Below are 21,858 nucleotides of genomic sequence, written 5' to 3' on the forward strand. Positions count from 1 at the left end.
CCATGAGAGAGCCCCCTGATCAAGTGCAGCCCAGAAGGGGCAGATGTTCACTGTGGCCCCAGGCTACAGGAGATGTATAGGCCTGGCCATATGGAGGTAGAAGGGGGGTTTCTGCTTGTTTCCACGGGCCCACAAAGAGCCCATTCATCAAGCAGGGACAGGAGTGGGGCGTAGCTTGCCCCCTGCCCCGTAAATGGACCACACAACGGACCCTCCACAGGGGAAATCCTGTGTAATTCTAGAGCGAAGAGGTGAAGCTATGAGAAGATTGGAGGGAGGAGACTTTCAAAGTGAACTTGCCATCTTTAGGCTAGGTCCTCTCAAGCGAGCCATCTGTATAGGACCCTCTCTCTGATTGTGCCTTTCTCCTGCTGCTGGGCATAAGGGCTTGGGAGAGACCATATGTCTAGCATCATACACACAGTTTCTCCAGCATACGCTCGCTCTCCCTCTTTCTGTCTCTGTTTCCTTCTCTCCCAAGGCTGCTCTCACTGCAGCAGAGTGGTGAGTGAGCCCTGCACCCCCCAGCCCTCGCTCTCTCTCACCTGTCCTGTTCAGAGCTCCTGGCTCATATCTCTCCCATCTGCAGCTGTCAGCAGGTCAGGGGGAGGTAAACAGGGGCCTGGCACAGCAAAGACACACCCACCCCTCCACCACAACCCAAGGGCCAGTGACATTGCCTGCCTGCCTGCCTCCCTCCTCTACGGTAGAGAAGGTAGGAACAACACAGCCACATAGGGGCTGGTTCACCCGTTTCTCCCATGAAGCCCTCTCTATGCTCTGGACTGGGCCTAGGCCCAGACAGGAGATCCCTTTGTGTAGCAATCAACTGTAGTAATCATCAAACACTGCTAACCTGCTGTGACGCCCTTTTCCTGCCTGTGACACCCAACACATTTACGTCATTTAGCAGACGCTCTTATCCAGAGCGACTTACAAATTGGTGCATTCACCTTATAGCCAGTGGGATAACCACTTTACAATATGTTTATTCTTTTTTTGTTTTTATGTTGTTGTTGTTTTGTTTGTTTTTTTTTGGGGGGTAAGGGGGGGTAGAAGGATTACTTTATCATATCCCAGGTATTCCTTAAAGAGGTGGGGTTTCAAGTGTCTCCGGAAGGTGGTGAGTGACTCCGCTGTCCTGGCGTCGTGAGGGAGCTTGTTCCACCATTGGGGTGCCAGAGCAGCGAACAGTTTTGACTGGGCTGAGTGGGAACTGTACTTCCGCAGAGGTAGGGGGGCCAGCAGGCCAGAGGTGGATGAACGCAATGCCCTCGTTTGGGTGTAGGGACTGATCAGAGCCTGACGGTACGGAGGTGCCGTTCCCCTCACAGCTCCGTAGGCAAGCACCTGCAGAGCCACAGCCAAAAAACACTGGGACACTTGATTGGCTCTTAAAACTAATGGGAAGAGGAATGTTATAAATTACACTGTACATTATCAAGCATAAAACAGGATATTTTTGTTTCTTCAATTTCATTCAAACATAGTAAATCATAATCAACACATTGTCTATGAAAAAATCTAATTTTTGTGACAGATGAGATTTGGTTCTGGGTTCTGAGTGTAAATATTGTGCATCAACAATAGCACACCAAACCTTGAAATCATGAGTTATCAAATGACCAGCAGCCGGGACAGTCAAAAACAATTACCAATGTGTGTGGTTGCAGTTTCCTAGCAGCACCCAAATAATCTGGTAAACAGTTCTTAAGAGCACCATCAAGGTGACTGGAGCTAGGAAGGGCGATCCTCTAAATTGCTTTATTGCAAAGTTATTTAAATATTCTCCAAGGGTGACCCTGCGTCCAGATAGAACAGAAGTTATGAGTGTGCTGACCTGATGACGAAGCACGGCCACTTCCTGATGGTACGGATAATAAACATACAGGGTCTTACATATGCTCCAGCAGACACCAGCATTTTCCTCACGCTCCACTGTCACTGCATAACAACACCCATAAAATCGTGGAGACTGGGAGGACGTCTGGGCTTACAAACAGGGGAAGTAATTGGGGACAGCTTTCTTGCAATCTTTTTCTGTTACTTCCAAAGAGACTGAGGCACTACATCAACCAGAGTTGATATCTATATGGTTACAGTTCAGTATCACATGTTCTTATAATAAAAATAAACAACAAGCCAACGTTGTCTATTTAAGTGATAATGCCCGAGAAGCCGGTGTTTGGAGGATATATTTGGCACGGGTGTTGTTAAGCCCGCGACGAAAAATAAACCTGTGCATACTGTACAGCTTGTAAACAAGACACACTGAGACACACTGTGACAAGCAGAAGTGTTTATGTTGCAGATAGAAAGGGAAGATGAAAAACGGCAAACATGTTGACATCATGCACCTACATAGTTCTTCACTTTCAGCTTTGATAGCTACATAGCAGATTAAACTCAACTCCACGAGTTGAGTTTAGTCGGCTAGCTCCATAGCAGAAGTACCACTAGCTAACATTACAGTTTATTTTCTATTCCTTGTTGTAGTTGTCTGGCTAAATAACATATATAACGGGTTGAAACCCTGCAGCTATATCTATGAAGCTAGCTAGGTAGGCTAGCTCGTTTGGTCACTGCTGGGCTTGCTAGCTAGTTAACATGAATGGATACTCACAGCGTGTGGCCACAAACGTTCACCATCAGTTTCAGGGACGGATTCCTGTATTTTGTTGTCTTGCATCTCGGACACCCTTGGTCGTCCATCTCTACAAAGCACAGATATGAGAGAAAACAGATGTCAACAACGAACTAGCCAGCAAGCTAGTAAGTTAGCAATCTTTCTTGACAGTTCACTCAAGCGGTCAAATGTGTCACCTTAAAATAGTCCCGATGAGAACGTCGCTGGTAAGAACTGTTCCTAGTTAATGCTTCCTCAAAGCGCACCTCACAAAGAGGACAAATGCACTATAGTGATAAATATTGTTATTGTCCAATGATTACAAGAATAAACTCACACACGACCATTTCAGAATTCCACAATGCTTAGTCCTACCGGTATTTCAAAAATGTAAACTGAAATGATGCATATTCATTTGAAAACATGAGACACTCACTAGAATAATCAGCAAAAAACATTGTTAATAATAATAATAATAGGCTAAAAATAATACCTAATGATAATAGGTTTATGCATCATCTATATATTATTTTTGCATTATGATAATCAAATAGCCTATCATTTCATTTCCATTAGCCAAGCTAACTCATTAGCCTAACTTTCATCAGTTTGCTTTTTTACATTAATCGAAGTTGGAATTGAAGGCATAATGGCAAGGGTAGGCTTTCATCTCACCGAGTATTTATTTATTTCTCTAAAAGGGGCAGTCCATTGTCACATAGCTCAGTTGGTGCAGTAAAAAAATAATATGCCATAATGCAGACTTTATGGATAGTATTTTCCGCTCCCATAACAAAATCCCAAACACATTTACCTTGTACAGGTAAGCCTCTGAAATACGTTACGTCATGTTTGAGTGACAGCTGCAAACCAAACACTCGTCTCTGGATCGCGGTCGCTCCTCCCTGGCGTAGTCCGTCGTAACCAATTGGGTGGCTCTCCTGCAGACAGACCCCAATGCCCCCTTCTTGCTACAGTTCCCGCAGAGTAAAAGTCACGTTGGAACTAAAGGGGAGAGCTATCCATTTACAGCTGCTGCCAGATATTCGATCGCGTTCGCATGGCGAGGGGGTAACCTGATCGGCTGAAGGCTTGCCGAAACCAGGGAGGAGTGACTTACCAGGAAGGCTTGAAAAATGTATTCTTCTTCAGGAGAAGTCACAATTTCAAATAACATCAAGAAGGAAAATGTAAAGACGGACAAGCGAGAGTGCATCAAGCTTCTAGCGCTGGATACGGCGGAGTTGTCTATGGAGCGCGCAACTTCGAACACTGATGCGGTCCACAGTGAACTTCTGGTGAGCGCGGCTTCCTCGCTGGCATTCTCCCCCGAGCAAGTGGCGTGCGTCTGCGAGGCTCTGCAGCAGGGAGGCAATGTGGACCGGCTGGCCAGGTTTTTATGGTCCTTACCACAGAGTGACCTGCTACGTGGCAACGAAAGCATCCTGAAAGCCCAAGCTCTTGTCGCTTTTCATCAGGCTCGGTACCAGGAGCTCTACAGTGTTTTGGAGAACCACAACTTCAGTCCATTCAATCACTCTTCGCTGCAAGAGCTATGGTATAAGGCACGGTACACCGAGGCAGAGAAAGCGCGGGGGAGACCCCTGGGCGCCGTGGATAAATATCGCCTGCGGAGAAAGTACCCACTACCCCGGACTATCTGGGACGGGGAAGAGACAGTATACTGCTTCAAAGAGCGGTCCCGCAACGCGCTGAAAGATCTATACAAGCAGAATAGATACCCCTCTCCAGCCGAGAAAAGAAACCTCGCTAAAATCACGGGACTGTCCTTGACGCAGGTCAGCAACTGGTTCAAAAACAGGAGACAGAGGGACAGAAACCCGTCCGAAGCACAATCAAAAAGGTGAGAAAATAATCCGTTGATTGCTTGATTTTACGCAAATGGCACAGTGTGCGTAATGGCGTACTAAATTCAATAAACTCATAAATGCATTACCAGGAGTCATTTTGAGAGATTATTGCTGGCAAGGTCGAGCAGGCTTGCCTTGTATCATACATGCACACCTGACTGTAGCCTCTAACTATTGCGTTGTAATCGCTCATAGAGCTTGGTGTGTGAATTGACATCGTAAATCATTCACATTATAATATTGGCACAAAAAATAGTGTGCCAGGTAGCATACACGCCGCTAATGTTTTGAAATATGAGGCTGTTGCCATCCAGATCAGGTTTCATTTGCGTGTTCGGGCACTAAGAGCATGGACACTAGTCCAACATAAGCCTACTCTATTCCAAATATAACTTTCATAGTCTAAATTGTGTTATAATGGTGTTATAAATAAGTTGTTTTTATAGATGTAGCCTATACATATGAATAGTCTCCGTTCTTGTGTGTGTTTGTGTGTGTGTGTTCAAAACCAACTGAATCCAATTCTCACCACATAAATCACTTTGGCAATTTACTTTTCCTCTTAAGCCGGGGGGAATCGGAACACCTCCCCCTCATTAGAAAATCCCCCACCCCCAGACAGATAGATATTATTCCCTTCTTTTTATGTTTTCTTCTCTGTGAGCAAAGCTCGCGCGCACCTGGTGGAGGTGACCTCTTACCCACCCGGCACACGCTGGTTGAATCAACGTTGTTTTCCACGTCATTTCAACGAAATTACGTCGAACCAGCGTGGAATAGACTTTGAATTGACGTCTGTGCCCAGTGGGTACTCTCTCTCTCTCTCTCTCTCTCTCTCTCTCTCTCTCTCTCTCTCTCTCTCTCTCTCTCTCTCTCTCTCTCTCTCTCTCTCTCTCTCTCTCTCTCTCTCTCTCTCTCTCTCTCTCTCTCTCTCTCTCTCTCTCTCTCTCTCTCTCTCTCTCTCTCTCTCTTCTTCCTCTCTCTGTCTCGCTCGCTCTCACCACAAACTTCCCAAAATATGATGTCATAAATTGCTCAAAGGCATTTCCACTTCATTCCAGTTTGTGTGGGCCAATAATTATATTGGCAATGACTAAACATTATTGTGCTTTGAGTGACAAAATAAGTGATTATAAGCCGGAGTTATTGAGTTAATTTATGGAGAAGAGGAATAGGATTTACGCTTCTTCAATAATTGGCATACAGGCCTCAGGACGATGAAGAAGAAGTTTCTCAGAGTCAATAAGGCTCTTTATTTTAGGGAAATGCAGGTGTTTCAGTCACTCACTCATGGTGAAAAATACGATTCAGATGGCATTGTTCGATTTCCTAATATTTTACTAACATTATTAACATAAAAAGTGAAGCTACGCCAACAGAAAAATAAAAAAACGTTATATGCCAATGACCACTTAAGAAATTACAAATAAAGGTATTTGACCATTTGTGTTGTCATGCTGCGACCACTTGCATTTGTGACCCCGTAATTTATTGCGCCAAATGGTAGGCCTGAAGGAGTATAACTAAAGGAGGGCTATAATACAATTTACTCTCCATGTGGTAAAACGTTTGGTAGTAGACTTTCCTCATTAAAGCCATGTTTGTGAGATCTCCATGGATCACCTCTGTTGTTGTGCCCACAAATATCCTATAAAATTATATAGCCTATGTAATGTGGTTGTATCACTATTTCAATAGGCTAAGAGAGTTGAGGTATGGATAAAGTTGCTTTGACATATCAGCCATATTTCTTTGTATGCAAATAATGTATTTCTATGATTATTTCAGTTTCAAAATCTGTCTGTCTTACTAACTCTGTTGGTAGTAAGACTCCACCTCTGCACTCATCAGTGACAGGAACATAAGTCAAACCAGTAGGACAACTTACTTTGCTGAGCTCAATTCTTCCTCATACAATTCCATCAATAAAGTCTACCATGAGTTAAGAAGAGGACATATTTTCTTCAGAGTCCCTGAGCTGCTTTCAATATCTCACTCTCTTCTCCCCCCGGCATTTTTTCCCACAGTGAATCTGATGGCAACCACAGCACAGAGGATGAGTCTAGTAAAGGGCAGGAGGAGCTCTCTCCACGCCCCCTCTCCAATTCATCTGACGGGACGATGACCCATGGGGTCCTCCCCCTGCAGACAGGGTCTCTGGACTGTGGGGTAATCATCCAACAGATTGGGGACATCAAGATGCCCCCTGGATCCAGCAGCGGGGTGCTCTTCAATGGAAACCTAGTGACAAGTAACCCCTCCACTGTCTTCCATAACGGTGGCTCGTCTTACCTCCAGGCCCCCAGCAACATCCTGTTCAATGGGCTCAACCTGGGTGTCCAGCCCCTGGCCTTCAACCCCCTGCGGCCCTCTGGGGGGGTCCTGATGGGGGGCTCTGGCGTGGACATGCAGATGCAGGCAGGCCAGGAGAAGGGGCTGGGCGGCTCCAGTGTGGACTACGCCTCCTACTCCGGCTGTGTAAACGGGGCAGAGGTGAAGCTGGAGGGGGTTCACAGCATGGCAGCTCAAAATGGCGACTCGTCCATCCTCACGTTCAGCTCGTCCTCAGGGGCGCTCCAGCTGGGCGGTTACAGTCTGGTCCACGTGCCCAGCGGCGTATCCGACGGCGAAGGGACGTCACTGCTCAACAGCAACTTGGGTCTTCCTCCTCTGCAGCTCCCCTCTGGCTCCTCATCACTCTCACAAGGTGGGTTGACTTTACCTCATCTACGTGGTTGTGTGTGTGTGTATCTGGGGATGTTGGGCAAGGCAGAAGATACATTTCCATTCTAACCAATGAACAATAATGTTGTATTCTATTCTATTCTACATTGAAAACAAAAAATCCACATTTAAGTTGTGCTGATAGCAGTTTCCGAGGTATTGGTGACAACTAGACTGTTCTATATATAGTATTATAGCATTTTAGGTGCTCTTCCAACTGCTAATAGAGAAAGAGAAGTGTGCATTACATTAAAATGGTGGTGGATGACCCTAACCTTTCAAACATCTAAAATATTAGAGCAACTAAACCCCTCTCCCCTTCAATAAAATGTATGAGTCCTAGGTTGAAATGGAAATGGGTGTAGTCACCAGCTCTGTTATGCATTCAATATGACTGAGCTGCCTTAGCATTTGGCCTTCTTGACTTTGGGTCTGAGCCCAGAGGCTTTTTACTACACTGCAATGAGTTGGGGCTGGACGCAAAGGCCACACACAGACACACACAGACACACACACACACACACATCCATATTTTCTTGTGTGGTGATATAAGGTGGTCCTGGAAAATTATAGAGATGAATGGAACACAGGTTCTGAAGTCATCATCAGTCATCATCACTGCACACTCCTGACCTCAGGGGGAGAGAGGAGGAGAATCTGTTTAAGACAATCACAGGACTGAAAAAAACATACTAACGAGGAGAGAGTCATTACAGCACTTAATTTGACACAAAGCAGAGAACCCATACCAGGACAACAGCAAAGTAAAATGGAAAGAAGAAAGCCTTCTTGCTGGCCCATAGCAGGCTTTTACATCAATACAACTATCCTGGGTCCCACAGGGCCATCTTAAAAAAACATGGAGTTGTGAGAGAGACACAGCAGAGATTTCAGATGGAATTCTGCTGCAAGTTAGAGTAGGAGTGAGTAACAGTAAGAGTGAAGCCAAAGATTTACAGAACTATGTTATAGTCAAGAAAGAGAGGAGGTTATAGTGGTTCAGAGATAAGAGTATAAAGTACTGTTAGACGAATGAAGTATGAAGTGTTTAGGCTAATGATCTGTCATTTGAATATCTCAGGTACAATCCAAATGAACAATGTAGCAGTCAGTTCTTCCAGTGAGGACTCCTACCACCACCAGCACCATCAGGACAAGCTGGGCATGGCCCCCATGCACCCCAGCACGGTGCTCTACAACATGGGCGATGCTGGACAGACCTCCATCAAAAAGGAGCCCCTGGAGGGAGGTGGGGGCGGTGGGGTGTACTCCTATCACCATGGCCTTCACATGGACCCCAGTGGGCAGCTCAGCTACTCCTCAGCCCCCCTAACCTCAGAGGAGGTCCCCTCCAGCCAGGGCTCCTCCTCTGACGTGACAACGGTCAGCTCCTCCAGTCCAGAGCCTGAGGTCTACACCACCCTCACCGTCAGCACCCCTCTGATGGTCCAAACAGACCCTAACGGCCACCAACTCCAGCCTGGGGAGTACCTCAGGGGCCACAACCCACAGCCTGTCCCCTCCTCACACCTGCTGGGCCCTGGCATGAACAACAACTACATGTCTGTTTCGGAGAACAAGGTGGACGCTAGTGGTGGTGGGGTGAATGAGATGGTGCGGGTCATGTGTGGGGAAATGGAGCCGGGGGAGGAGAAGGAGCTGGCCAAATTACAGACAGTGCAGATGGAGGAGGACATGGCTGACCTTTAACCTGTAACCTATGACCTTTCATAAGCACTCATATCTGCCCAAGCAGATATGGTGAATCTTTTTACTATGTGTTTTTTTTTACCATTCATTTCCTCTAACTGTTAAATTATTTGCTAATGTTGTGTTCATTTTACATTACAATAAACTCTATTCAGATACAAACCCCTTGGACTGGCACCATGAAGTCGTCCTAACTAAATATTTTAAAAGCCCCCGATCTTTCCTCTATGCCTCGCAGAAAGTCATAACTAGCTGTCCCTTGCATTCATTTGAACCACATTTTAAGTGTGCATTTTTTAAAGAACACACCTGCTACTTCCGGTTGAGTGGACTTGATCTGCAGAACAGGTGTTGGAATGGCCCTCGTCATGTGACCAGGATGTTCCTTCAAACTAAGTGTGTCATCTGGGTGAAACCAAAAAGGTCATTTAGTAGGGGCAGGGGAGCGTCTCTGTGAAAATGTTAATTAAAACCACTACTACTGCTGCACTGAAAACCACACATAAAAGCACATAGGAATAACAGGAAAACCCATTGTGCACAGCAGTTGATGATTTACGCAATTTAGTCCTTCAATAAGAAATTCATGTACATTCTGCCTCGTAAAATGTCAGACTTAAAATGGGTGCAGGTAGCCTCAAGGTTAGAGTGTTGGGCTAGTAACTGAAAGGTTGCTGGTTCAAATCCTGGGGCTGACAAGGTGAAAAATCTGTTGCTATGCGTTTGAGCAAGGCACTTAACCCCAATTGCTCCAGGGTCACTGGACAATGGTGAGTCCACTCCCTGTGGGTGTCTCAGGGGGAGTTGGGATATGTAATGGACAAATATAAGCATCCCCCAAATTATTATTATTCACTGACCTCTCCCAATTTGCACTATTGCATCAAAACATACGATTGTAGCTTCAAAGAACATACCTTTCCCTCTGGGGGAAACCTTAGCAAATCAATACTGTGATATTTGTTATAATGTGTAAAACATATTTCAAGCTTCATATATTTCAAGCTTCAACCATTATTGGAGACAGGGTGAGGTCATAAAGGGGCTGTTACACAGTCTGTGTCTAAATGAACATAGTAAGACCTCTATATGCTGTTTGTTACGTTTGGCAACAGTATGTCCCATCATTCATTTCTAAATGTCTCACAAACTGTCTTTGTGAAAAAATACATCAATGATATTTTTCTACAAAGATGCACGCACATTGACTGGTGTGCCTGTTTGTGTGTTTGTATGAGAAACTGGGAGGGGAGCATTGTGTTTGATGGAGGAGAACCACACAATTTCTATTGTGTCCCTTTGCATGGCAAACTGAGTTAACAATATTAGAATGTCTTGTTACTAGTGCCTTTTACTTTTAATTGTTAATTGTAAATAAGATTGAGTGTGGCTAACAAGTTCTCTACACTAAATGATTGATGTGTAGGTGCAGAGTGTGACACATGCAATGCATTCATGGGTTTCTGATAAAGTTTAGCTATTTCACTTTGGGTCATTTCCTGGTTTTGTCAGATAGGGGCATAAGGCCTGTTATGTTAATGTTGAGAGTAAGTGGACCTCATCAGTCAACAAATGTATCTGGAGCACACAGACACACAACACAAAACCATTATACGCCATCTCAACCGCATGACCAGCAGATGTCATTTACACATAACAGTAAGACAGACAGTAAGACATAGAGTGGCCAGTACATTTTTCTTTGTCAGGTTCCATGACCTAAACCCCCATTCAGAGTAGTGCTATGAACAGACTGAAAACGGACATAAAGAAGACATTATAGAACAACTTTGTCTACTTGCTCTGATGTCATATACCAAAAATTAGCCATAGGCATATGGTAAAACAGATTGTTTTTTTATTTGATCTTGAACTGTATGTTTGTAATCTGAAATGATGTGAATGTATTTTTCTAAATCTCCATACTTCATTAAAAGTTTATATTTATAAAAATATAAAACTGTTACACTTTTTTGTCATTAACAAAGTTGTACCTTGGCTCCTTTACCAATAATTTCTAGATTAATTTTTTATTAAACATTTGAGTTGGGTTTGTGTTTAATGTTATGTCTACAGGGGACCTACATTCTCGAGACAGGAAGCATATATCTTCTATATATTTAAAATACTTAAAAAGCCAAACTCTGTGATGATGGGGGTATAACAGCCGTGCCCTAATCCAACAAGCCTAGAACTGTGCTCTGCAAACCTGCAGTGATCATTTGCACATGCCTGGCAACCTGGAGTTCATTAGCCCTCCTTTTCTCATCTCAGCCCCCGTAATTCAAATAAACAGCAATGAGATTTCCAGAGGTACTGCTCTTAGGGGTGGGGGGTCTACAGCTCCAAAACACCCTGTCCAAGGGCCCTCTCCCTGGGCTAACCCAGAGCAAGCCCTGCCTGGCTCACTCAGCCAACCCACAAGTGGACGAATGAGTCTGAAGTGCTGTCACTCACAGGCACTGTGTGTCTGTACAGAGAAAGCCTGAACTGCTCACATGGCTTTGGGGGATTTTACATGATCTTCCACCCAATTCTGATTCACTCCGCTGGATCCCAAATAAGGCTAAGTAAGATGGGGGGGTCGTGGATAGGTAGATGGAGAAATTGTAGTGGTTTTGAGACTGGACTATAGGCCTTATCCTCTTTGTAGATCATTTTTATGGGTTCTATGCAGATGACCCAAATAAACAGAAGGTGTTTGTCTCCGCTCACTGAATGGTGATGAGGCCCGGACAGAGACGGGGGAGAGAGGGGGAGAGAGGAGGGAGAAAAGGAGCTGGAGAGCCAGGTTACACTGGTGTATGGTTACCTGTGCACAGGTGACCTTGCCACAGGCATTGGATTAGCTGATTGTTAGGTATCAGGTAAGGCCTCCTGTAATATTGAAGAGGGTGAAAAAGGCTTTGTTGAAGCCCTGAACAATGTCCCATTGGCAACTGGAGCCCATGTTCTGTTGGTCTCACGGGGTGGGGCCCCAGAAAGCTCCAAATTCCACATTTTTATTGTGCCTGTAGAATGGAAAGAAATGAACAGCACATTCAGTCCTTTTTTACGGAAGACTAAACATTATTTTGAAGAACATTTCTACATATGTTTGTAATATTGCTATTTTATTTTAATTACAGTAGCCTACAAGGCAACCTTGATAGACGTATTGCATATTTTATTTTTCCAAAAAGTAACGAATACATACATCACTTTAAAAATTACACACTTGTTTATATAAGATGCTTCCTGCAGCTATCGTTTATGATCAAGTACACTCCAATCCAACGTCATAATAATGTTACCAAAAAGTGGAAGAAGAAAGTAGGCCTATTATTTTTTCCGCAATTTAAAACGTACACTGTAAAACATGCACGGGCGAGCAGTAAAAGAAGGGAAAACCCCCCAGAACCGAGGCCTTATTAAAAACGGTGACCTCTGATCTCTTGAATAGTTTCAAAGATGACATTTAATGCGGCGCAGCAGACTGCAAGCCATATGTAACATGACCTGGGGTGCGAGGTACTGCGCTGATCCACGTCCCACTCACTAATGAGAGGCCAGGGGTCGCTGGGTGCTGCACCGCTCCAACAGACCCACCACCAATACTTTACCCACTGAGATTAATTTGTTGGGTTCCGAAAGAGAGAAGTAAATAAATGAAAGTAAATTTAGTAAATGTAAGTAAAATGATGCATTGTTGTTGAAAACGGGCACTCTGCGGCGTTTACGATGTGAGATGTGTCTGTGCGTAAAATCCATTGGGAATGACAGAGGTTATGAAAAAATGTATGCACTCACTAACTGTAAGTCGCTTTGGATAAGAGCGTCTGCTACATGACTAAAATTTTAAATGTTAGGCTAGTTGTTTTCACCATCAAAACCACAACGCAGTTTTTGACTTTGACTTCAGATAATTGAGTTATCAGGCGTGAGAAAATATCTGCACATGTTCAGTCCATCATCCACAATGAAAGGGAAAAGGAAAGGTGCGACCTGGGGCGATTTAATGGTCGGTTCTGCACTATAAGGGCAACGAATAACATATGCGTAAAAACGGTCCAAACGTGCACTAGTAAACGTCCCCTGATTACACGTGCCGTTGTGTTTCCATCCATCTCTATATCTCTCTTTTTCTCCCCCTCACTCACACACTCACACACACACGTTGTTCGCCACTGAAATGTAATACGTTGAGAGAGAGGCAACAGCTGGGAGGCCGCATCATCTCCACACCACACTGGTCAGATGGTATTTCCCAGAGAAACACACCACTTTGTAACAGGAGCGACGCAGATAAGACTCATATGACTATTGAAGAGTTAGACTTCGTCTAAAAGCCATTAAAGCATGACAGCTCCTTTCGCCATGCCGAATGTCACCTGCCCAATATATGTTTTATTAGTTGTGTTCCCAACACTCATAGACATTTTAAATTCATTTAAAATATAATTTAGCACATTAACACTGATTATAGGCTACTCTCCAAGTAGCCTAATTCATCGGAGGCTCCGTTTTAGTCATTGTGAATATATCACATCTCGATCTGTGCGTAAGGCAATTGGGTTGTCGTTTATAAGCTGGCGCCCCCTCCCTGCCAATAACCTTACACGTTGTCTGAAACCAATGGTTTCAAATGGTTAAGAAAATGAGGACAATACGACAAAACATTGTGGTTATTTTATTACATAGAACGCGTATAGGCCTACGGCAAAGCCTCTTAATCGAATTATATTTTAACAACATCAGGACCAAAGCGTGTTTACTGACCTGCTGTATAATAACCGTTCGTAGCCTATGAGCTGGCCCTGCGAGGAAAGTGAGCCGTAATGATTTTGATGGGGGGTGACCGCAGTGCTCTTATAAAATGCCTAATTTTCTAACATGACAGGATACTATGTTAAGCTGATAATTGCGGCTGCAATTTGATTTAACTCATTCATGTCAACAGTTGTGTTTTGAGAAAGCAGTAACTAATTCGGAGTATTGCACTTAAAGTGATGAATAGGCTTGTATTTTTACTATATAGGCCCTATGTAGGGCTGGGTCTATAGGCCATTACAAACTAACAGAATATAAATAAAATCCAAGTCGTGGTAATTCATTAATCAAATAATTTCGTCACAAGTGAGTGAGTTAAATTATCAATTATATTTTATAATAATAATAATAATAATAATAATAATAATAATAAAAGATTGTCATTATACAGACACAACATAGGCCTAAGCCTATATTGGGTTATAAAAAATATAGACAATCTAAATGTTATGTAACCTAACAAAATACATACATTTTTGTTTAAGAATGCTTGCTGAATACTTTGCATAGTTTGAATATATATAGGCCCATGCAACGAATTAATGCGGGGTGGCAAATATTACAGGCCCAACTTTTTATTGAAAAAAGGCTATAGGCCTATGTACCGAATTATTTTGATTTATCCAAGTAGGCTAGATATCCTAAGGAAAGCCACTGGACTACATACATTCCATATTTTTCAGGCAATTTGAACAGTATCAGCATTGTTCCAGTAAACAGCTGAAATAGCAGTTTTGATTTAGCGAAACCCATCTGCTAGGGTATTGCTTGTGTTAACCCGGCCTTGCTGGACTTTCATAATTTTACTCTCTCCCCCTTTTTACGAAGAAAAAGCTTCACTCACAAAACGCCACATATAGACGGTTTGATATGAAATATGGTGACGTTTTTATGAAGTGCTTTATGTTTTTGTGGCTCGGTTTCTTTCTCCCTCTGGTTGTGTGCAGGGACGTGGCCAGTCGTCATCGTTTCTCGTGGGCAGTGGAGGGGTGTCCACATCTTGAAATAATCACGACCTGAGATCGGGCACGTCCCCCTGGCTTCTCCGGTTAAAGGAGGAGGCGCGGCGCAATGTGGTAGAGATATTAGAGAAACCTGAGAGTGGCTCATTTGCTGGTGCATGGGGTTAGAGAACTGAGCGGAGCGAACCCCATAGGTAGGCCTAATGTTGAGGACCGGCATGCCAACCGCACAATATACACCTTTTATTCACTGCAAAATGATGGGGCCTTTGCTTTCGATTGTAGCCTACCCCAACTTAATTCATAACTTATTGTACTGTCTGATTTGCATGACAGAATGCACATCTCTTAGCCAACGTTACGCTGCTTGGGATGCTCGTTAGATTTTGTTTTCATTTATAATCAGTACAACTGGGAAGGTCGAGCAATTATACATGGCTATAAGTTCATCAGGAGGCAGTTATGTTGAGATCATAATATGATCTCAGCAAAGCTTTGAGTCTTAAACTTCATTTATTGCATACCCTCGTTAATAAGATTTTATGATGGAAGGTTCATTTACAAAAAGTGCACCTAAGTCAATATTATAATCTTTATGGTAAGAGGCCATTATTTCCCGACTGATGAAGCTGGATATACTAGATCCGCCTCTTGTCCAAGCACGAGGTAGCCAACAGTTTGTTTTTGCAGGTGTCTGAGACCACAAAAACAATTGATAAAACCAACGCTCGATTAAACCCTATTAACTGGTAGTGGTGTATAGAATACCAATATGTTAACAGTTAATTAGACTATATTTCATTAGTAATATCACATATTGGTTAAAGATGTAGCCTAACGGACAGCAGAAATAATATTGCCTGCCCTAGAAATGCTCCTTTCGGGTGTCTAGTTCTCAACGTGTTGCCCGAGAGTCAAGTTGCGAAACCTGGGAAAGATAAAGAAATTTGATCTATCCTTCAAAATAACGACTCAACGACCAAGAGCCTGTGACTCACATCACTAATGTACTAATGGATAGGTGTTATGTTTCACGCCACAACATTGAGGACAGCAGGGGAAAGACTATTTCCAAGAAAATAACCTTGGGAGAGCCCGGAATATAAATGTACATAATTTCCAAGAAATATAAGGTTTTCACACCATAATAAATTAACAATTAGTGCATTATAGTAGCCTAGGCTAAAATTGACTAACGCGAATTGAAACGAAACAACATAAAAAAAACCCAGATACAACAGAATATCTAAATGATTAAATATAAGCCTAATGGTGTAAACCATCTGCAAAAAAAAACTACAATAAACACATTATCAATGGACATTTCCATCAATGTGCTAACATCTCTTTTGGTTCAGCCAGTCAGGTAGGCCTATGCATTGGTGCACATGCGTAAAGAGGAGTCGAGTCACACCAATAAAATATAATGCAATAGCCCACGTTAATACTGATGTGCAAACTGAATATCATAACTTTTGGTTTATTAGGGCTATTATTTTTACATTAAATAAAATGAGAGGAAATCTATTCCATCATCTATACCACACGATGCTTTTTGAACATGTCCGTTGTAAACTCAGTGAAGTTGCTACATTTGAGGCATGTTTAACCTGTAAGAAGGCTACTGTTCTACAATATAAGGTCTAGGCCTATAGCTTTCTTTAATCAATAGAACATCATGCAATATTTACATCTAGAGGCCTTACAAATAACTAACCTAAGTTATTTTTTGAATAAGATGCATTGGTGCTTTAAACCCATGCCAGTTTATTTACAATCTCAATACCTGCACCCCACTGGGTACAGATCGCAGTTCAACGTCTAGTTTTGATTTACATTTGGTTGTTTTCAACTAACGTGAATTCAACTTGAAATCTACAAAAAATGTCACCATGTCATTGGATCTAGGTTAAAAGTTGAGTGAAAAAAAGATTAAATGCCCTTAAGTTGATGACTTTTTGCAAATCCAATCAGTGTTCCACGTTGATTCAATGTCATCACACAGATTTTTTTGGTTGAAATGACATGGGAAAAACGTTGATTCAACCAGTTTTTGCCCAGTGGGATGTTTCTTTACCTTTCTTTCCTGTCTGAAAGCCTTTTTGGCAGGCACTCATGGCATGTATAACTATCATAGGAAGTTATACAATTATATCACCTCATAAAATAAACTACTTGATAATTAATAGACTATGAAAAATAGGAGGGAAATACACAATCTGCGTGCTATTAACGCGAATGCAAGATGAGAGGGGATGACAGTGACAATAATGAATAATGCATATGATGCAATACATTACCTCAGCTATATTCATCGAACTCTTACTTAACTTCAAGCCCTGTTAGAAACTCTCAAAAAAAAGCATGGGAGGTTCTGCATGGAGAGAACATGATAAAAATGCACTTTAAGCGGTCTGTAATAATTGATTAGCATTTAGGTACCTCTGCTCCCTCCGCTAACGCTGGAGAGGAGTATGGGGTGGGGGGCTCCAATTTCAGCCCCTGACGTACTCCCTCCAGGGAGGAAACGGAGCTGCAAACTCAATACTGCTCCGCTGCCAGGGTATAGGGCAGTGGGAGAACCAATCAACGAATCGCGCAGCGCTCTCTTTAAGCCTGACATATCTCCAACAGGAACAAATTGTCCCAACAATCAACATCCGAATCTCCCGTGCGCATCAGGGGTTGAGTGGATATTACCCGGGCGGATTGCACTGGGTTCTGGAACACAATAACAAACCAGTGAAGAATATATAGACAGAAAAACAATAGACTCTCGGCATCCTTCTGGATATCACCGTTGGGCTGGGGACCCGACATCATGTCAATACTACCTTCGTTTGGGTTTACCCAGGAACAAGTCGCCTGCGTCTGCGAGGTCCTGCAACAAGGAGGGAACCTGGAGAGGCTCGGTCGTTTTCTCTGGTCTCTCCCAGCGTGTGACCACCTCCACAAGAATGAAAGTGTACTGAAAGCAAAGGCAGTGGTCGCCTTCCACCGAGGGAACTTCAGAGAGCTCTATAAGATCCTGGAGAGCCACCAGTTTTCCCCGCACAACCATCCCAAGCTGCAGCAGCTGTGGCTGAAAGCGCACTACGTGGAGGCGGAAAAATTGCGCGGCCGACCGCTTGGAGCCGTGGGGAAGTATAGGGTCCGCAGGAAATTCCCTCTGCCCCGCACGATCTGGGACGGCGAGGAGACCAGCTATTGCTTTAAGGAGAAGTCAAGGGGTGTTCTGAGAGAGTGGTACACGCATAACCCCTATCCCTCCCCGCGAGAGAAAAGGGAGCTGGCCGAGGCCACGGGACTGACCACTACGCAGGTCAGCAATTGGTTCAAAAACAGACGCCAGAGAGACAGAGCCGCAGAAGCTAAAGAAAGGTACGTTTTGGCCAAAAAGTAAAATGTTGCCATATATGCCTATTAGTCCATAGTAGAATAGAATACACTAAACATCATCACATGCGTAATCTCCCAGTTGGAATTTCGTTTAATAAATCCCCAACTAATTTATTTTAAGTGACCTGCCCTTATGCTGATTTTTAGATGGCCCAAAATAATATTAGTGTAGATTTATACTGAATGTTTTGTCGATTGTAAGTTACAATTTATCCACAGTAAATTACATTTCCAACATTTAGTGTGATACCCATAAACAAAGCCTGTGGCCTGCAAACATTTGAAATGGAACCAATGACAGCCTATTGACTATCCTTATTTTTTCGATAGTGTTCTAAACATTTCTGGCATCTGAAGAAGTTATAGCTATTTAGACAATGTTACATCTACAATTGGAGCTACAGGTCACGGGTTTCAGTCGTCAAGATATAGAATCAGTATGATAAGATATATTATTCTAATGCAATAATTAATAGTATGTGACTAAAAGTTTCCATTTTGCAATTGAAATGTCAAAATAATAAAAACTGATTTAATATTTTCTAAATTGCATTCTCTTAAAGTTTAAACCAATATTGTATTGGCTTGTTCTTGTCTTATTATTTAAATGTATGGCTTGTTTTTGACCTATAAGCCTATAGATTCTGTAAACCTGTGTCCATAAGGTCTTCGTCACTAATTTTGACATATCTTCCCTTCTCAGAGAGAACAGCGAAAACAATAACTCCGGCAACAACAAACAGAACCAGCTGTCTCCCCTCGACGGCGGCAAGTCGCTCATGTCCAGCTCGGAAGATGAGTTCTCTCCACCACAAAGCCCTGATCAGAACTCTTTGCTTTTGCTCCAGGGAAATATGAGTCACCCCGGCGTCTCCTCTTACCCTATGACGGGCCTCGGTGGCGCACAGGCGCTGCACGGAATGCACGGACACCCGCACCAACTCCAAGACTCGTTGCTGGGACCTCTAACATCGAGCCTTGTGGATCTAGGTTCCTAAAGGCAAACTGATACTATCTTTGAAAAGACTGATAACTCTACCAGATTGAGTAGGCCTACATATATGAAATTACACTATGGTAACTTATAACTAGACTGACTTTTGTCTGTCGTTACATTTGGTTAGAACTATAACGCAGTTCCTTTATGCGCTTATCCGATTTAGGAGGTACCCTCCTGGCCGTTAAAATACAATCAAGCCCCCTTTTACGAACTTATGTCAACGAGACACTTAAACTGGACTGCCCTTTTGCTTAATTTATGATATTTTTGTTCAGATTAAATGTATAGCAACTTCCTGCTATGGAAACTAAGAAACAACGTTTTCATTAGAATCATAATAATGAGTTTCCAATAAAACAAAAAAGACGTCACATTTGTTTCATGTGTGTTATTTGTATATCCACTCAATAAAATAAATAGCTTTATATATTCATAGACTATATTCATTCATCCCTCAAATATATTTAGGGCATGCAAAAAATATGGGCTATAATAAACCAAAACATATTGGTCAGGTTTTCCTCCTTTTTGTAGCCTTGAGGCCTCTACAGTTTACGCACAGTCATGGCAGCAAACAATAAAAAGTTATATACGTAAAACTTTTGTAGAGGGAGTTATTCAAAAAGCAAATTTTGTTACTTAAGCCTCAATGTCACTTGTCACTGCTCACTAATAAAATGAGTGAGATAGTGAGGAATTGGGGTGTGTCACTCTGGATGAACAACTGTCAAAGTTCTCTGTTCAACTCTCCGGACAAAAGCTACATATTTCATCTTTCGTTGAAATTGTTGCTTTAATTTTCACTCAACGTCGTGGGATTTCAGAGATGCTAAAGGCGTTGAAACCAAACACACGAGAAATCCAGAATAACTAACGTTCGAAAACATCCGGATTGGGAACGTCTAAAATGTGGGCCTAAAATCTAATCAGTAAAAAGGCACAACAGAGCCGTTTTTTAAAGGATATTTAAAGCCATGTTTTGCCTAAGGCGAAGCCTGGTTCTCGCCCGTGGTCCATGAGCGCTGCGGATCATTACGTCTGTGTTGCAGTGTTTACTTTCCTCTCTCCAAGTGTTTGTTCTGTCGGTTCTGGGCCACGGAAAAGCGACACCATCTGCGAAAGGCGCGCTCACGCGATGATCCTACATTAATCTGTAGCCTATTAAGAATAACAAATAGATGTATATTTTTAAAAATATGTCATCCTTACACAGATATGTTCGATATCATGCACACATTTTAGAATTACAATACAATTACTATTAACCTTGGTATAACCCCGGTATCACTCCTGTTATAGGCTAAATATCAAAAATGTAATTGTGGAAATTGAATGGTCAATTATAACACCACCATCACCAACAAGAATAATAACAGTAGCTAAATCTGAGTTTTGTTGTTGTTATTAGTTATTAGCATATGACTATAATTGTCTAATAATAATACAAATAATATACTCATAATAACACTACTATAATAATAATATTAATAATTATTGCTGCAAGGCTGATTTGTATAGGGCATTACTAGGGCCCAAAGCAGCATGAGTTAGGCTATAAGGCAATCGTCAATGGACAATAACATTTATAGCCTACTGCATGGACCAAATATCTGCTCATATTTTGAAACTTATTTTCTCACTTGCACTACAAAAGATTCTGGTAACCTCCTCTGTCCCCCACCCCCTACCCCTTCGGCTTATGTCAGGGTGAATTGTTTTGAACATAGAGCACCAAGGATTTCCTGAGCCTAATCTGAACCAGTTGTTGCTAGCTTTAGAGCCTGATTTTGATGATTGCAGGGCTATGCCCCTCTATAGCATGAGGAACCCTGGCCCGGGGCAGTCTGCGGTTGTCATTTGGTACTGTTTCTCAATTATGACTAACAAATGCATTCTACAGTGGAGTGAATATTTACCATTTACAGCTATGCATTTCATATTGTGGTTGTTACATTTGGAATAGTTTTCCAATAATATGTTGAGAATGCCACTTCGATATGGAAGGGACTTTTTCGTAGCAGGTTAGGAGAACTTATGTAGCAGGTTAGGATAATTCATGTAGCAGGGTAGGAGACTGAGGTTAAGGTTAGGAAAAGGCTTAGGGTTAGCAAAAATGCTCTCCTAACCTGCTACGAAAATCCCATTTTATTGAAGTGGCATGAAAAGAGTGTGTCCCATAATATGTTATACTAGCCCTAGGGCTACCCTACTACTAAAGGCAACTTGACACTATGCCTTGGGATTCCCTGTATATAAATGTATCCTTTAAATCTAATAAGAAGGAACATTTGGACCTCATTTGAACTCCAAATAAAGCAGGAACCTGCTATTTACATAAACCCCAGTGTCTTTGATTCACAGGAGACACATAAACAAGTGACTCAAAAATAAGTTAGGAATATTCTGTACTCTACCTCCCACCCACAAGCAATGTGCAGCAAATCTTTGATTAACAAAATAGATACTTTAAACCAAATTACAAGAAATCTCCCATGTGGTTGCAGGCAGAGAAAAACTATGGTCGAATTGGCTAACAGGCAATAACAAAGGCACCAAAGCAGACGTGCCAGTTAATCTAAGGACAATATGTCTGGTAAAGGATGGACACACAGGAGATTACTATGTGCCATACAGGAATGCAGCCATCAATGTCACCTCTACAGGGGTTGTAAATAGAATATCAATTCAATCCCTTGCGGAAACTCGGACAAGGCCTTTAATCATGCCTGAATCCCACACTTCCGATCCCAACTGAAT

General features: G+C 42.6%; 3 protein-coding genes across 4 annotated transcripts in view; 2 read left to right on the forward strand and 1 right to left on the reverse strand.

The window, feature by feature from the left end:
* The window catches only part of mnat1 (MNAT1 component of CDK activating kinase), a 46,044-nt gene extending 42,522 nt beyond the window's left edge, over positions 1-3,522 (reverse strand). Inside the window, exons 1-2 of one of the 2 annotated variants that reach the window (XM_041855034.2) lie at positions 3,441-3,522; positions 2,624-2,714 (exon numbers count right to left, since the gene is read on the reverse strand). In XM_041855034.2, the coding sequence (XP_041710968.1) occupies positions 2,624-2,712 (89 nt within the window). In that variant the 5' untranslated portion in view covers positions 2,713-2,714; positions 3,441-3,522. Of the gene's footprint in view, positions 1-2,623; positions 2,715-2,823; positions 3,075-3,440 lie in introns of those variants that run through there. The other variant, XM_041855033.2, reaches the window with a different exon arrangement.
* A 221-nt stretch (positions 3,523-3,743) lies between these two features.
* On the forward strand, positions 3,744-10,523 carry LOC121544839 (homeobox protein SIX4-like). The gene is made up of 3 exons (XM_041855032.2): positions 3,744-4,490; positions 6,525-7,204; positions 8,303-10,523. The coding sequence occupies exons 1-3, from the start codon at positions 3,763-3,765 to the stop codon at positions 8,929-8,931; spliced, it is 2,037 nt and encodes a 678-aa protein (XP_041710966.1). The 5' UTR covers positions 3,744-3,762; the 3' UTR covers positions 8,932-10,523.
* A 6,324-nt stretch (positions 10,524-16,847) lies between these two features.
* LOC121544841 (homeobox protein six1b) lies at positions 16,848-19,472 on the forward strand. Its single transcript, XM_041855035.2, has 2 exons — positions 16,848-18,083; positions 18,805-19,472. Exons 1-2 carry the CDS (start codon positions 17,524-17,526, stop codon positions 19,097-19,099), a joined length of 855 nt encoding a protein of 284 aa, XP_041710969.1. The 5' UTR covers positions 16,848-17,523; the 3' UTR covers positions 19,100-19,472.
* The last annotated feature ends 2,386 nt before the right edge of the window (positions 19,473-21,858 follow it).

The sequence above is a fragment of the Coregonus clupeaformis genome, chromosome 29, assembly GCF_020615455.1.
Source record: "Coregonus clupeaformis isolate EN_2021a chromosome 29, ASM2061545v1, whole genome shotgun sequence".
In the NCBI taxonomy this organism is placed as follows: Eukaryota; Metazoa; Chordata; class Actinopteri; order Salmoniformes; family Salmonidae; genus Coregonus; species Coregonus clupeaformis.

Excerpts from the sequence above, each read along its gene's own strand:
- LOC121544839 (XM_041855032.2), top strand. The coding sequence starts at position 3,763 with ATGTATTCTTCTTCAGGAGAAGTCACAATTTCAAATAACATCAAGAAG. Across the intron at positions 4,491-6,524 it reads TCCGAAGCACAATCAAAAAG|TGAATCTGATGGCAACCACA; the intron begins GTGAGAAAATAA and ends TTTTTCCCACAG. Across the intron at positions 7,205-8,302 it reads CTCCTCATCACTCTCACAAG|GTACAATCCAAATGAACAAT; the intron begins GTGGGTTGACTT and ends TGAATATCTCAG.
- LOC121544841 (XM_041855035.2), top strand. The coding sequence starts at position 17,524 with ATGTCAATACTACCTTCGTTTGGGTTTACCCAGGAACAAGTCGCCTGC. Across the intron at positions 18,084-18,804 it reads GCCGCAGAAGCTAAAGAAAG|AGAGAACAGCGAAAACAATA; the intron begins GTACGTTTTGGC and ends TTCCCTTCTCAG.